The sequence below is a fragment of the Perna viridis genome, chromosome 8 (genome assembly GCF_037379345.1).
Source record: "Perna viridis isolate PV_CMFRI_1.1 ecotype Kerala chromosome 8, ASM3737934v1, whole genome shotgun sequence".
NCBI lineage: Eukaryota > Metazoa > Mollusca > Bivalvia > Mytilida > Mytilidae > Perna > Perna viridis.
In genome coordinates, this window is record NC_142452.1 from 29,009,859 (window position 1) to 29,025,636 (window position 15,778).

At 31.6% G+C, this 15,778-nt stretch overlaps 2 protein-coding genes across 7 annotated transcripts in view; one reads left to right on the plus strand and one right to left on the minus strand.

Moving 5' to 3' along the window:
* The window catches only part of LOC148610113 (kinesin-like protein KIF21A), an 88,817-nt gene extending 83,076 nt beyond the window's left edge, over positions 1-5,741 (plus strand). For all 3 annotated transcript variants that reach the window (XR_015914738.1, XR_015914737.1, XM_088542206.1), the window contains one exon: positions 1,459-5,741. Coding sequence is in view for 1 of the 3 variants with exons in the window: in XM_088542206.1 (XP_088398332.1) it covers positions 1,459-1,568 (110 nt within the window). In the remaining 2 variants the exon portion in view is untranslated. The remainder of the gene's footprint in view (positions 1-1,458) is intronic.
* Positions 5,742-6,165: 424 nt separating this feature from the next.
* LOC148610115 (uncharacterized) lies at positions 6,166-14,529 on the minus strand. 4 transcript variants are annotated; one of them, XM_088542210.1, is made up of 6 exons: positions 14,325-14,393; positions 13,751-13,789; positions 11,899-11,994; positions 9,401-9,529; positions 8,544-8,720; positions 6,168-6,863 (listed from the first exon to the last, which is right to left on the minus strand). In XM_088542210.1, exons 2-6 carry the CDS (start codon positions 13,775-13,777, stop codon positions 6,819-6,821), a joined length of 474 nt encoding a protein of 157 aa, XP_088398336.1. In that variant the 5' UTR covers positions 13,778-13,789; positions 14,325-14,393; the 3' UTR covers positions 6,168-6,818. The 4 variants fall into 4 exon arrangements, with proteins under 4 accessions (XP_088398339.1, XP_088398338.1, XP_088398336.1 ...); XM_088542209.1 differs by lacking the exon at positions 14,325-14,393 and adding an exon at positions 14,398-14,529 and having other exon boundaries at positions 6,169-6,863; XM_088542213.1 differs by lacking the exon at positions 11,899-11,994 and having other exon boundaries at positions 6,166-6,863; positions 14,325-14,389.
* Positions 14,530-15,778: the final 1,249 nt, after the last annotated feature.

Consider the following 15,778-nt stretch of genomic DNA (forward strand, 5'->3'; position numbering starts at 1 on the left):
AAGTACTGTGTACTACACAAGCAATGGTTACGTTACTGTAACAACTTCAAAATATGTGTATATTTAGTAACACTACTAGAATGTATTTGATGGACTACTTGTACTTGTAAATGCATGAGGCCAAATGTGTTGTGTTTGTTCAAATTGCCATAGTTCTTTCATTTTTTTTTTCTGTTTCTCAGTATTTTCAGTGTGTAGATACATGTCTTTGTTTTCTTCCCTGTTCTTCATAAAAATAATTCAAAAAAAGGAAAGTTAAACCTTATGTATTCTAGATGGATATCAAAACAGAAGTTAGATTTTTGTGCTTTGAATTACTCATTTCCCTGAAATCCTTTAGAATTTATTGATACATATCCATCAAGTATTCTTAAACTGAAATACATTTATACATGTACATTCATCACTTAATTATTAAAAATTTATAAAATAGCAGTTAATATAACACTGACAGCTTCAGTATCTACAATATTTTATTAGATGTGAACACCATAGAAATCATCAAAACTCCTTCACATCATCAATTTTAAATTCATTAAAAATGTCCATTATTTGAAACCAAATGAGGGCATTGGCTATTTCCTATTCAGGAATTGTCATCATGATTATGGATAGGTTCATGTACTGAAATACTTGAACTTCCATACTAAAATACTGAAGGTTAATCCTTCACCAAATTTCTGCTGTCATGAATTTCTAAGGACAGTTAATTTAATATATTTCCTAGTAGTTGTGGTGTGAGGTAATGCACCTCTCCGGGAATGGCTGTCTTTGGTATTATTTGGTCATGTATCACTCCTTTCTGACTAGCTTCACAAAGTACATGTTTGTTTCCACATTAGTTAGGGTCACTTTTCATGAATTGGTACCTATGGGTTGATAAAAATGTAACCAGTTTCATTGCCTGCATTGTAAATATACCAGTCTAAGGCAATCCACAGTACAATAGAAAATGTCAGTTTAGTGTTGATAGGTGTAAGTTTTCACTGTAGGTTACATGTTCAAACTGCATTTACACTTGTACATGCACTTCCACTGGATTGTAAACATTGCTCCAGCTTCCTTTCCAAAACATGCATGGTTCATCTGATTGTATGCCATGTAAAATTTCCTTAGTTTTCAGTGTCTATGCAGAAATTTCCTTTCCTACAAAACTCATCATGTGACTAATACAAACTGTTCTTAGAACAGATTTGAATCCTGCTTTTAGAATTGTTGTAATCAGCTGTAGGAAAATGTTTTTATGGAAAATGATAAGAGATATATACCAATTTTGTCCTGCTCTGTACTATGGTATGAAAAAAGAACTTTCAACTTTTCACTTCATTTTGTTTTATTCGTTATTATCTGTGTCTATTTAATTTCATTTACAATTTATTTATCTTTTTATCTGCTATCATCTTTGCTTCAAGTTTAGTTCAGATTTTGTTGCAACTCTTTTTTCTTTGCTTTTGTTAGTGACCACACTGTGGGAGTCTGGCGGACCAAAGGAGTCGAAATCCCGGATGCGACAGTCAAATAGTTCTAAAAATAGTATTGACACTTTTATATACAAAAGATACAGATGACACAAGACATACGATTAAGGAATTAACCTGAGGATAAGATCTCTCAATCAACTATGTGGTTGTTCTGGTAACTTATCAGAGAAGGAAACAGGGTACCAGTCATTGAACTGGTTCAACAAATTGACAATAAAGTAAATAGGAGCAGCACTTCATGTGCTAAGAATTAAAACTTATCTAAATGAAAATTCAGGGTGCTTACTTATAAGTGTGCTTAAAATTTTTTGTATTGATCAAAATTACATTACTTTTTTCTAGTAAGATGTGGAAGGAAATTGACAAAGATGTAAGTTTGTTCATTATGGTTTTATTTTAAACGAAAGATATTTTTGGCAAAACATGTTTTCAAAGATTTTAATTTGTTTCCATATCAGTGTTTAGTATGTGAGGATTTATCTGAGTAGACTTTCTATTTTTTCCTAGAAAGACATGCATGAAACTGCTGTAGTATTGTAGGGTTTCATTAAAGTTATTAGTAATTAGGTCAACTTTTATGGAATATTTCTGTAATGTCTAAATGAGAACATTTTAAAAAGTGCTAATGAATGTGTATTTCATTTGATGAGGACCAAAAAGTGCTATTTAAAACGGGTGTATTTTCTATTTAATGATTGTACATTTTTTTCAGTTTGTTTTCAGACTTGTTTTTGTTATTGATTGACATTGTTAACTTGTTATGAATAACTTCACATTTCCATCCCCTGCTGCATAATGCCTCTTCCTGTTAATTGTTCCTTTTATGTAATACAACAAAGTTAGATGATGTTACATTTTGCAACTTTCTTCAGAAACAATACAAAATTTGTTTGGTTAACAAAACTTCTGTTGTACATCACTATTCACACAAATTCCCGTCATCAAATTAAATTTAGGAATGCATGGGTAACTGTGATAACCAACTGGGCCGTCTTTTGTTTTATTTTTTTTCCTCAAGCCTTGGTTTGTTCAGAGTGCATAGATAATAATAAAAAAAAATAATTGTAACTTTTCTAAGGTACTTGAATGTAAATGATCTCAACAGATGTTAAAAAATGATACATTTTTAAAGAATGTTTATATTTTTATCACTTGATCTCCAGTAAGGACTGAAAATACATGCATCAGGACTATTTTTATGAACATTTTTTTCTATAGTTTCATTTGTAGCTCTATTTAACTTAGTAATAACTATGCCATGGGTTTCATTATCAACTAAACCTAATTACTACATTGCCATAAGCAGACATTCTGTATGAGCTATTGGATGCAACCTTAATTAAGACTTTTCAGCCGTCACCATATTTACTGAAAAATTGGCATCATACTTCAACCCTTACTCTGTGAAAATGTATATACAGACAAAATTATTTTCCATGATTTTTTCTCATTTGAGTTTGAAATTGAGTTTTCATGAAATTCATGTTTATTGAAACTTCACATGAATTTTGAATTTCACATGAACGATATTTGCCGGTTTACAGTCATGATTAGTTTTTATATTCTGAAACAAAAGATAAAGAATAAGATATTTGTTGGCAGACAGCATATGTGAATAAGTGATTTCAGTGGAATTTATCCAGTTAGATAACCCTGTCACAGATGTTCAAAAGATTTACCCTATTTAAGTCTAGTTCATTCTATAAAATCCATCCAGTGGATAATGTTTTGAAGTATTCAGGAATTTTGTATCATATGAGCCTATTTTGTTCATCCTAAATTTGGTAACTGTTTTCAACATGTGTATCAAGACAACCTGACTTGTTCCCCATAACTTACCTGATTCCAAGGTGTGTTTGATTAGCATACTTTCACTGTTAACTATTTAATGCTAAGGCTTTCATTATCATACATATCATCAATTTGTTGGTTAATACATGTACATGTAGTATTGTTGCATTTCTTAATACAAGTCTGACATACTGGTAATATTAGTTCTTACATTATACTGTATAGCGGGTAATCTTTTGGAAATGAACATTTTCATTTGTTCATGTAAAAGCATTTATATTTTAAAATATTCATGATGAGTCAACACTTTATTTTTGTACATGATTGGAGTTATTTAATATTCATTTACTAAAGTAAATGTCTTGAGGACTGAAATGGAGGTGACATTATTTTCTTTGGTAGAATTCAATTTCCACAAGAATTACAAGCTCATCCAGTATTACTAATTCATGGAACATTCATGGAACCAATGAATTAGATTATGTTAAGTTTGTATTAATCTGATTCCATATTACTTTATATTTTTGTTGACAAGTGTTGTTGCTTGTACAAAAGTTCTCCCAAAGTTTTGTACAAAATTGATTAAAATTTTGTATAAATTTGACAAAGGTTTTTTTTTATATTTTTGACTAAAAATTTGTACAAAATGACTGAAGATTTGTACAGATTGACCGAAGACCTTGTACAAATAAACTGGTTATTTTATTTCAGATTTGAATGTCTTATTTTAATTGAGTAAGGATTTGTTCAAATTGACTAATAATTTGTGCAAATTGACTAATAATATGTACAAATTGACTAAGGATTTGTACAAAATGACTGAGCAGAGATCTGGTACAAATTTTGCTTGTTGTTTTTGTCCTTAAGAAGCTGCCCTGTGTTTGTATAATATTTCCAAAAGGTTGTGTAAAAGAGAGTTGCCTTTTTTTTAACCAAAACTACAAAATTGATTTTTCCATATGTTAAGTTTTCCCCTTGTGTAAAGTGTTAGATCTTACTTGTTAACTATTTTTTCATTCCTTCTCAATATGAATATAAGAAGCATTTGTGTTAAGTTTTATGATTTTATAAGTATTTGTGCATTGTTGACCTTTTTCTATTCTGCATATATACAAGCCATGTAATTTAAAATGTTAGGCAGTGGATGATATGGTGTATGGAATATCAGTGATACTTGGAGGGAAAGTTAAAGTAAACTAAAAAAAAAAATCTGTTACATCTCATTCTGCTTGATCTAGGGAAGTCATGGGTCTAATTTTGCAATAAAATGGTGAAAAAAGGCTTTATTTCATGCCATTTATGTTCATATACATATTTTGTATTATGGTCTGAATATGTGGTATCAGTCTCAGTAAGAATCAGGCAGTGGGTAAAATATGGTATGAAAGAACCCACCACAATGACAGTTTTAATTAAACTATTTTTACCATCAGTATCATTTTGGTAAAGTAAGTTAATTTCATTGAAATACACTTCGTGAACATTTCAGGGGCAGTTAAGTCTGTCAAAAACCGCTATTTAGAGATACCTTCCTCAAGGGAAAATATATTGTCTGTTTGAAAGACTTTTTTGACAAGCCTATTTCATATTTTTCACCTCTTTTGCCTGATTCTTGCATAGACTTGTACTTAATTTGTATTGCTTGATATGTCTAATAGCATTGCTACAAATTGCCTCTGTGATATCAGTGTAGTCTCTTTATAATGCACAGTGTTATGTTTGTAAAATATCTAATAGTTTTGCCAAAAATTTGTGCAGTTCTGTTAAATGTCAATACATTAGCTAAGTTAGTACAGAAAAATGAATAAGTTAATGACTTTGTATGAGAAAATAAACATGCCTCTTTTCAATTTTAGGCCATACCAATTGATTTGGTATCAATGAAGACTAAGAATACTGTGGAAGTACTATTGTTTGTGGGGTACCAATTTTCGTGGTTTTCATCAGTAGACTAATGCATGAAATTTGGTACCCAACAAATAGGAAATTTCCATTGATGTGTATACTGAAAATCTCAAAACTACAAATTCAATAATCCCCGAACTTGTGTTTCTACTTAAATCCACCAAAATTGGTATCCACATATAAAAGTACTTTCACAGTAAATGAACTAGTATTACTATGTAATTTGTCTGATTGGGGTAGAATTACTGTTAAGATATATTTTTTTTTAAATTAAATAAATTTCCATAAATTTTGATTTTTGTTAAAGAGAAAAGAAATTATTGTTTACTTATAGAAAAAAAACAATATTAAGTACAAGCATTAACTCAAATTGGTTTTACTTTATAACTTATTTCACCCAAAAGGGCATTTTTATGTATGCCTGTAAGTTAAGCAGATTGGGTAGTCTCTCCATGAAACAATGATTTTGTCTCGCTACAGTGTTGTATTTATCAGGGATGTATATGTACATAATGTTAAGTAATTATGGTACTAAGGTACTGTAATAAAATATATATATTTCTACTTCGTGTCTTATTTATAGAAATCGTTTGAATACAAGTCTTGATAGGAATCTGGCCAAGTATAGAAAATATGAATTCATAACATACATGTACATGGATATAAAGAAATTTAAAGTGATGCACCTACCGGAAATCAGTACAATTTAAAAAGGGGACTAGGATAGAATGTGGGATCAAGGTTATATTTAGTTGAAACATCACCATAAAAGTTGAGGAGTTAGGTTTGTTAGATAGCAAGGCAAGAAAAATTAGTTGACCATTCACCATGTCTAACCTTACTAGTAGGTTGATGAGAAGTGTATTTCTGTTTTGTTTTTTTTTTTACCGAAAATAAATTCTAAATTAAGATAAGCATTAAAGCTTTTGTCAAAATACAAAGACAAGTATGACAAAACATTTCATGAATCATAAAGCTTGAAAATATCTGCTAATTCTTACTAACAGGGAGTAGATTTGGAAAAATCTGTAATTGGAAATCAATTTTAAACCCCTTGCTGAGGTACACATAGTATACTAAAAATTCAAGGTGTGGTCACTTGTGGCTGCTTAGAAAAAGAGCAACGAAAATATATTACATTTCAGACAGATATGAACAATTCTAACCAGGAAATTAACTTCAATGAATGTACAATAAAAGTTGTGTCAGATTATGTTCTAAACTCCAGTTCTAGTTATCTTTATCATCTGCTTTAGTATACAAGAAGAATGGATGTGGTGAATATGTCAAAGAGACAACGTACATACCCATTCGTACCTCAAGACCCCCAACCGCTCGGTGTGAATCTGGATAATGTGTCGCAAGAACAACTTGACCAAAATTTTGATATATATGGAATGAATGCGGTTTTTATTACATCATTACATCTCCACAGTGTTCAGTAACATATATTTTTAAGAATGAAATATACAATACTCGGACATTTATACATTGTTTTGTAAATATTAGGATAGTTGGGGTTGTGATTATTGCACTAGTATTGAGGAAAATTAAATGAAGACGGTTTGTTTTCTTGGGCTTCCAATTCTGTAAAAAGATTTGTAATTTGGAACTGTGATCGATGCTAACCTCAGGGATTTTCTACTTCTTTGCCTTCGTCTTTGTCTTTGTTTTTGTCATTGTTTCCTGAAAAGAAAGCAAGCATGCAATTAAGAGGGGCTTGTGGTTCCATCTGCACCATGAAAACTGATTTGTTCAACGTGTCTTAGTTTTCCTTTCATCTTTCGTTTTTCCTCGGACTTTACTTTTTATGAGTAATTCGGCAGGTGTTTCTAGAAAAGCATAGGACGCTTACCCTACAGGTACACCTGGTCCATGCTTTAGTGGAGTCCAGTTGCTCATTTACTTTTGTTACTTTGTGTGTACTATTTTGTTTATTTTATGATCTTTGTTGTCTGTTTTCCGTGTCTGGTCTTTGTCCCTGGATTACTTTCTTTTGATTTCCGCTAGAATCTTTGTTCCCTTGATTACTCTTTCAGAATGGCTCCTTAGATTTTATATTTGAAAGTCTTGATATCGTTGGCAGATATACTTTTAATCAAGCTTAAAAATTCAAAGAATCCTGAAAGTTCCAAAATACCAATTATACAAATACTGAACATTTGTGCATGCTGTACTCTTGTCTCAAGAAGTAGCCTCTCATCACCAGTACGTAAGAAATTCAAAATCCATAAGTAAATTGTAAACGAGAAATTATAAAAACCAAAAAAAAAATATCGAAATAAGAATTCAAACCCAACAGCAATAAAATGATCCTTCAAGAGTATGTCAAATTAGAAATCACAAAGGCTCGTAAAGATTTCTTCTCAATTATACTGATTTAAGGAGGTAGACCTAGGGGAAGGGACAAAACTACTACAAATCACTGGAACGTTTGTATTCACCTTTTTACATCAATCTTATGTAAGCATCAAAGTAACATGGACTGATTTCATGCTGAGTCAAAGGAAAGCTTGAAAGGCTTAAATGAAATTGAATATGATACAAACATATGACTGATTTCAAGAGTGATGTCCCTTACCCTAGGTCTACCTCCTTAAGATGTATAAAAAATCATGGATTCAAAAATATTACCCTTATTGTTACAATATATAATACTTCAACACAGCCAATTTGACCTGATAGTAATAATGAAGTGTAGTAAACACCATTGTTGTCTTTCTCTATATTCTACTAAGCACCGTGATTCATAGAAAAGTTCATATCAGGATGCACGTGTAGTTGTACATCAAGCTTCATATTAATTTTCATGAAAATAATAAAGCTTCAATGCAAATTTTAACTTGAGGCACAATGTTCACACAGACCGTTAATCATGAAAAAGTGACTTTGATGAGCATGAACAACCAGTATTTTTTCAAACTGTCAGGTTTGAAAAATGGACTTATAAAAAGTTCTAACATACATAAGACCGCTTAAAATAGAATACACAGAACACGCAGGAAAATTGTAACATAAGTTTTTCGTGTTTTTTTTTTTTTCAATACAAACACCTGAAACACATACGATTGTCCTACGTTTTTTTATATATTTAGGACTACCATGAAAAACATGTTTCTGACTAAAGAATTAATTCATTAAAAAATAAATAATAAATATAATAATCACACGGTAGTTGCATGTTTTCATATATATAAAGAGTATGTTTTTGGTATGAGTTTCGAAAACCTGTGAATTCATGTATTTTAAGAAGCACAAAATCAGATATTTACCATTCTGGTCCTACACATGTTTCCATTTGTTTAAAATATGAAAACATATGTTCCAATCTTGCCTGTGTGCATTGCATTAAATGAAATGCCATACCTCAACTTTAAGAAGGCCTTCCCCGGGTTTGCGTTTTCCTGCCTTGATATCCTTGATAAGATTTTTCAAATCATAAAATTCAGCATCGTTTGCCTTATCTATAGCATCGTATTCTGCCGGACATTTGTCGTCAAGATGCTCATAATAACACCATTGGTCACAATGTTCATCATCTTTCTGTATTATAGAATACAATGTTTGTAAATAACACATATTGCCTATAACAGAGGGCGATACACCGAGTAACACACTTAAAAAATAGACCACCCTCGACTAGTCTCGGGTGACATATCTACCTCGTGTGTTACTTCGGAGTATCACCCTCTATGTATAATATTTTGATTTTGTATGTAAATGTCTCCCAAAATATCATACTGGACGTGCACAATCCTAGTAATTGTACTCAGATTTTATATACATGTATTGCGATTGTCGAGGAAATACAATAAAGCTGTATAGAGATTTTTAATGAATTACTCAAATCCTACACGTATACTAATATTTCTTAACAAAGCTACTACAGATGCTCAAATTTGTCGTTGAAGTATTCAAATGTTTAATTAAGATTTTCTATGAAGTGCACACACACTTTAAGGTAACACTCGAATATTTTATTAACATTTTATGGAAGAACAGTTACCATTACTGTCATAACACTCAAATCTCCAGTTCCAAGTAATTTGATTGGTCCAAATTTGAGTTGATGATGGATTTGAGGAAAATCTTAATTTGAGATTTTTTTTTAAACCAGGCACAGATCACTCGAAATCGCAGATTTGAGGAAATTCTTAACTTGTGATTTTTATGAATCCCAGGCAAGAGCTTGCCAAATTATGTCAAATATAAAAAGACCTTACATTATATCGTCGAAGCGCTGGAAATGATTTCTCTACAAGATAAATTGCTATCTTCTCTGAGTTCGAATCTATTGCGTAGTTTATTGGATCAATCTTGTTCTTGGACTTGTCGACAACTGTACTAAAAAACTGAAATACAAACATTCTCACATTATTACAATGGCATGGGCATTTCAGGATTTAAATGAGTACCTAAACCTGCCATTGATGCAGTGTAACACCAGATTAAGATATATGAGTGTTATGAACATTTAATCTTTTAATTTGCATATGATATATTGTAAAACAAACAAATAAGCGAAAAATCAAAATAGAAGGGCAAATCAGAAACATAAAACATCCACGCACATTGTTGTAACGTGAAAACAGGAAACCGAGACGATTTACATACACAATCTGAACAACAGCACAAAATACAATTACATTATATATAAAACTAAAGATAGGGGAAACTAGACAGCACTCAAAAAACTTTAAGACTCCAACAAAACTCGTTGACAAGTAAAATCATTGCTCCAGAAGGATTAGCATTTTTTGCTCCGCCAGTGGCACTCGATAACATTGCAAGTGAATAAAGTCCGATTAGCTTGAAGACCGGCGGGTTGTCAAAAAATCTAATGGACGACATATTGTCTCATTTGTGAGACCAAAACCGACCATCGGCCAGTCAATTTGTGATAACGACCATAAAATACGCCAACGAAAGGTGAGAAGATACACCTGTCTTAGAATTTTTTTTGTCATCCTTTTACAAAGAAAGCCTCTGCACAAACTACATGGACAAAAGTAACGGGTCTGCTGTGAAATGTATACTTCATAGGCTGGATTGTATATTGCCGCAAAGATAGGAGATTGGAATTGGGATGTCAAATCAATACGTTAGTCACCAAGTTCAGAAATCAAACGTCCTTTATCATCTATGTATATGTTAAGGTCTAAGTATGAAGCAGAAGAATGTGTATCATTTGTGTGTCTAATTTTGATTTTTTAAGTATATCATATGTAAACAAGGCTTAAAATTTGGATTATTCAGAAATAGTATTTCATTAATATGAACAGAGACTGAAACTGAAGGACTAGGCTAGTCTCATTTTCTTTTATTTTTTTCTGTAATTGCTTTGTTTAAATCTAGCTTCTTACTAATATAGAAACAGACTGGCCAATTGTGGCGCAAAAAAAAATTTCCAATGATCTGACAAAAACTGTCGACCAGATATTCTAACATTTTAACAACATCCACCTCGTAATACTTGTTGTTAGAATACCTGTGAATTTAGAAATAAATTACGGAAACTCCGTTTTATCATTATTTTACCACAGGCTGGCCTTCTATGTCGCATTGTTTTACCCCGAGCGATAGCGATGTGTTAAATAACGACATTGCCATCCTATGGTAAAACAATAATAAATTGGAGTTTCCGTGATTAATTTCAATTCAAAAATGAAAAATTTCTTCATATTTCTGAATAGACGCAGCCTATGTGTTTGTCATTTTTTTTACCACTGATATCTTGGAAGTGGTCTAAAGAGCTTTGAAGCATGTCATACTAGAATATAAAGAGAAATCGTGATTCTAGATATTAAGTGACTGGCATACACTTAACATACATTTTTCTCTTACATATGATAATTCAATATCAACTTATCAATTGCATTTAGTCAAGGGAAAATCTTCTTTCGGCGGGTGTTTCTAGAAAAGAAGAGGACGCTTACCCTACCGGTGCACCTGGTCCTTGCTCTCAGTTTTTAGTGGAGTCCGAGTTGCTCATTTTGTCACTTTATATGTTTAATTTTAATTACTTTATGTTCTTTGTTGTGTATGTCTGTTTTCCATGTCTGGTCTTTGTCTCTGGATTGCATTCTTGTGATTACCGCTATAACCTTGGTTCCCTTGATTACTCTTGCTTCAAATTACTTTTTTTCATCTCGATACAAAAAAAAACCCTGTTTGTCACATACTAAATGCAGCTGTAATCAGCAAAGATAATTTCTTGATAAATATTGTGTTGATATTTGTGAAATTTATATTTATTTTATTTTGATTATACACCAAAACCTAGATCCGGTTGAGCATTGTGGGAAATAGTTATGGTTTGCCACTTCCTGGAACTAACAAGACTTTGTTCAAGAAATCACATAAAGAAGCAGTGTGTATAAAGTTAAACATGAGCTGGTTCATGCAAATCAGAAACACACCAACGTCACTTCTATTTTTAATTCAGTAACAGTTAAAGATCACATAACCAGTAAAAGTTTGTCACTTGTTTGTTGCACTTACAGATCAAAATATAGATTGTGTATGAAATTGGAATTTTGTAATAATTACCGTTCTCCTTGTTGTTTTTATTCGGCTGATTTTAGTGGGATATTAATGTATAGTTTTCTCAAAAATATAAATCCGAATACAGAAAGGACTATCATCACATCTACCACAGTCACGTGACATGTACTTAATATTCTTATTAGAGGATTGATTGATACAGAAACAAATGTTTTACCCTTTCATCAATACTTTTTATTACAGCAAGATCCTCAATTGGCCCAATAAGTTTCTTTACTTTTGCTTTATCTTTGCTGCTTATTGCATCCTTCAACTAAAAAAATGATAATGTAACTATGGATGCATTATTGTGAAAATAAAATTGAAGATTGTTAAGAAATGAGGAAAGAATAATCAAGAGAAACTAGGTTATAGCGGTAAAAAACCTGTGCAGTGGGAGCTGAAATTAAAGTACTGTGCTCCTCTATAAAAATTGTAGAATGACTTTTAAACATTTGGCCGTAAACTCACCAACAAAAAGCGAATACCGTGAAGGTTAAAACTAGAACAGGAGGATTAGTGGCAAATTTGATGGAAGAAGTGGGGAAAGTCACATATTTCGGGAATGTTATAAGCTAGATAATATCTATTTTGTCAGATTTGTTTTAGACTTGACTTGATTATGGATCGGATAATTCTGGGTATTTTTGTTGTTACCCTTATTCACAATTTTGCAAGGAATCGGTTTAGATCGATCTTACATTCTTTGCAAGTTATTTTCTTTCCAATGCACATCCTTTTAGAGCCACTCTTGGCAAAGCAATTATCGCACTGATTCAAAAATGCTATTTGAATATATACATTATTAATAGACCATTCTTCTTTAAAGGACCAGCAGTTTGAATATAAAAGCAATGATAATGCTTGTGTAAAAGAAAGTAGTTTTAGAACGGTATCTCAAAAATGGTTCAGTATAATTTCTATACTTGTAATAGGCAATTTATTTATTTATTTATTTTTTTTTTTTTTTGAAAGACACAAAAGAATATGGTATAACCGAAATGATATTACGTCTCTCAATGGTTGTACATCTCAATAATGGTAGGTTACTTCAATGTAGAAAAGAAATCGAAATTCGAATTTTCAGTGTGTCTACTTTCAAGTCCATTTTAGAAAACACATCAAACTACAGAAACATTTAACACTCATTTAAACTTAAATCTTTGTGCTATTCTACGATTCCTCTTTGACAGATGGAAACGTGCAATTTAGTCACTCGAAAACATTTGTTTCACTTGTAAATGTCAATTTGTATTTGACAGAAGAATAAAATGAATAGTTTCTTTAGCGCTAGTATATTTTACTTTATTAAACACAGATTCAGAATTGGTTTAAAGTATGATTTCTTTTCATTTACAATCAAAACTAAATTTCTTGAAAAATGCTCACCACTAATGTATTCAACTGATATAAGGTTGTATTGTCCCTTATTTAAAAACAAAATGTAATCCATTATATTTGAAGGTGTGATTTTTCTCTACACTGTTACTCAGGTCTAAAAGAAAAAATATCCATTTCGTCGATTCGCTTAGAATATTATTCCATATCTAAATAATGCAATATTGTGAAAAGATGTGCTATGTAAGACATTTGTACATAAACAAAAAATTGAACTTGCTTTTATATATCAAATGTCGAAAGTTCAAGTTGCAAGTTGCTGTGTGCTTTAAATTAACATTTGGGTAAACCAAAGACTCATTTTCTTAGTGAGAACAGAATCATTTTAATACAGTGATGTTCAGGAATCATGATTTGTTCAAATTTTATTTGCTTTCGAAATCAGTAATGAACAGTAACTGACGACATTGTGTGTTATTTTTATGTGAATAAACATCACTACGTAAAAAATGATATTTTTTAGAAGAAATACCAAGAAAGGAAGCATTTATTTCTGTCAAACCAAATTACTTTGCAAACAAAGATGGAAGGTAAGAGCACTACTAGCTTATATTAAAGTAAATCATTGTAAGCAGTAGTACATTTTGGAGTGTAATAAAATATCATGAATAATTCATGGTGCCTTGACATACCTCAGAAACTATTTGATCTACATCCATCTTTTCTTCTCACTATCAAAGGAAACAAAGTTCAAAGTAAAATATTTAAAATGTTACGTAAGTAAGGCCGCCAAAAATACTTGTTTATCATGGCTCATTTTCTATTAAGACTACCTTTATAAAGCTGTATGACCATTAAAAATATTACAATAAAATAAAGGAGTGAATTCAGTGGATTAACTTGTTACTGCCTGGAACACAACTTATGTGTACCAAAATATCCCAAGCCCAAGTTTAAAAGGTCAAATCACTCCAATTATTAGAGAAGAAAAACGACACAAAAAAAATCAAAAAGTTCATTTCAATTGTTTTTAAGGATCTATCAGATGGTCTGTCGATCAACCTTTTTATAAAGAATGAATTTAAACCCCAAAAAATCATATCTGGTCTTATATATTTAGATATAGGTGCAGGCCCTAGTATACGGACATCAATTCTGATATCAGAATGAAGCAACACCCTGGCTCTAAACAGCCAAGGCCATGAAATTATAAACGAAATATTTGTTTCATTTTGTTTAAGTGGTAGAAAAAGAGTTCAAATTTACCAGATAATTGAAAACGAATTCCCAAAGCTGGATTCCTAATAATTGTGACAGACACTTGATTAAAGTTTCTTACCTCAAGCACGAATCTATTATAAAATATCCAAGTGATATATATATGAATGTGTTAATCTTTTTTTTTTAAATGCACCGAGTCGTATTTTGAATTGTATGTTTTCTATTGATTAATGTTTGATTATTATTTGGAATCATTTTTCATTGAATTTATCGCCATAGAGAATGTAAACAAAAACAAATGTACCATGGTTGCAGTATTTTTTTCTTTGCAAAGTAAGGTAGCCGCTGTATTTATTCAATGCTTCGAATTGGTTAATACATTAACAGTTTAAAGTGGTGCAAGTAACAGTAACCTCTTTTAAAAATGGAAAAAACATGTTTTTTATAATACTAAAAAATATCACCTAGTTCATAGATCAAAAACGAAAATGAAATGTTTATCCCATACCAAAGAGTCACACTGTAAGTCATTATTGGTCATTTTAGTCCCATGTTTAACTGTGACACTTTTAATGCGTTAGATATAGCCTTCACCGGTCAATATTGCGTTGATCAGTAAAAGCTCATGGAAAAAAAAGCTGTCACCAACGAACGAATTTCTACCCATTTATAATGCGTTAGAAACATTCAATCTGGATTACACTAAAAAAACAAGGAAGATTCGACGGCACAAAAATTTTGCGCATGAAAACTGTTTGAAACTAAGCATTAATTAAATTTCAATAATGCACTTAAAAACGTGTAAAATGCATATACCTTTTATTTATGCACCATTGTTAACCTTTACCAACAGGTTGCACTGCAATTATGTGCAGCACCTGTTCAAAGTGAATATGTACTCACTAACCCAGTACCAAAGTCACTCGTGAAAAATGTGTTCGGATCATTTTAAAAGCCATTAGCATTAAGTTTAGAATGTAAGCTCACGAAAACGATGTCTTCTGTCTTTGAATTGGTGGTAGCATTGCAGGTTCCTTTAATTTGTTGTTATGACGGAAATCACAGGGACCAGGATTCAAACGGCGTTCAAAGTCCAAAGACCAGACAAGATAAACATGAAATAACCAAACACGCACAAAGAAGAGAAGAATCAGGTGCACAGGTAGATAGAGTTCTCTGCTTTTCTAGTAACACCCGACAAAATGCTCATAATATGTAACGTCCGGATTAGATGAAAGAGAAAAGGAAAATTATGACACGGTAAAACAAATTGGATCTCATGGTGCAGATGAATACACCATAACAATACAAGAGTTGATGATGACTACCATAAAACTTTTGCAGTGATGAATTTAACCTTTCAACTACACAACCCTGTTCCAGAAGCCTAATTGAAAGAATACAACACGCTTACCAAAAGTCTGCGTAGTTTCGGCACCCTCTGGCATAACCTATGAGTTATGATATGAAAACTCAATACTCAACAGTTGAAAGGATGT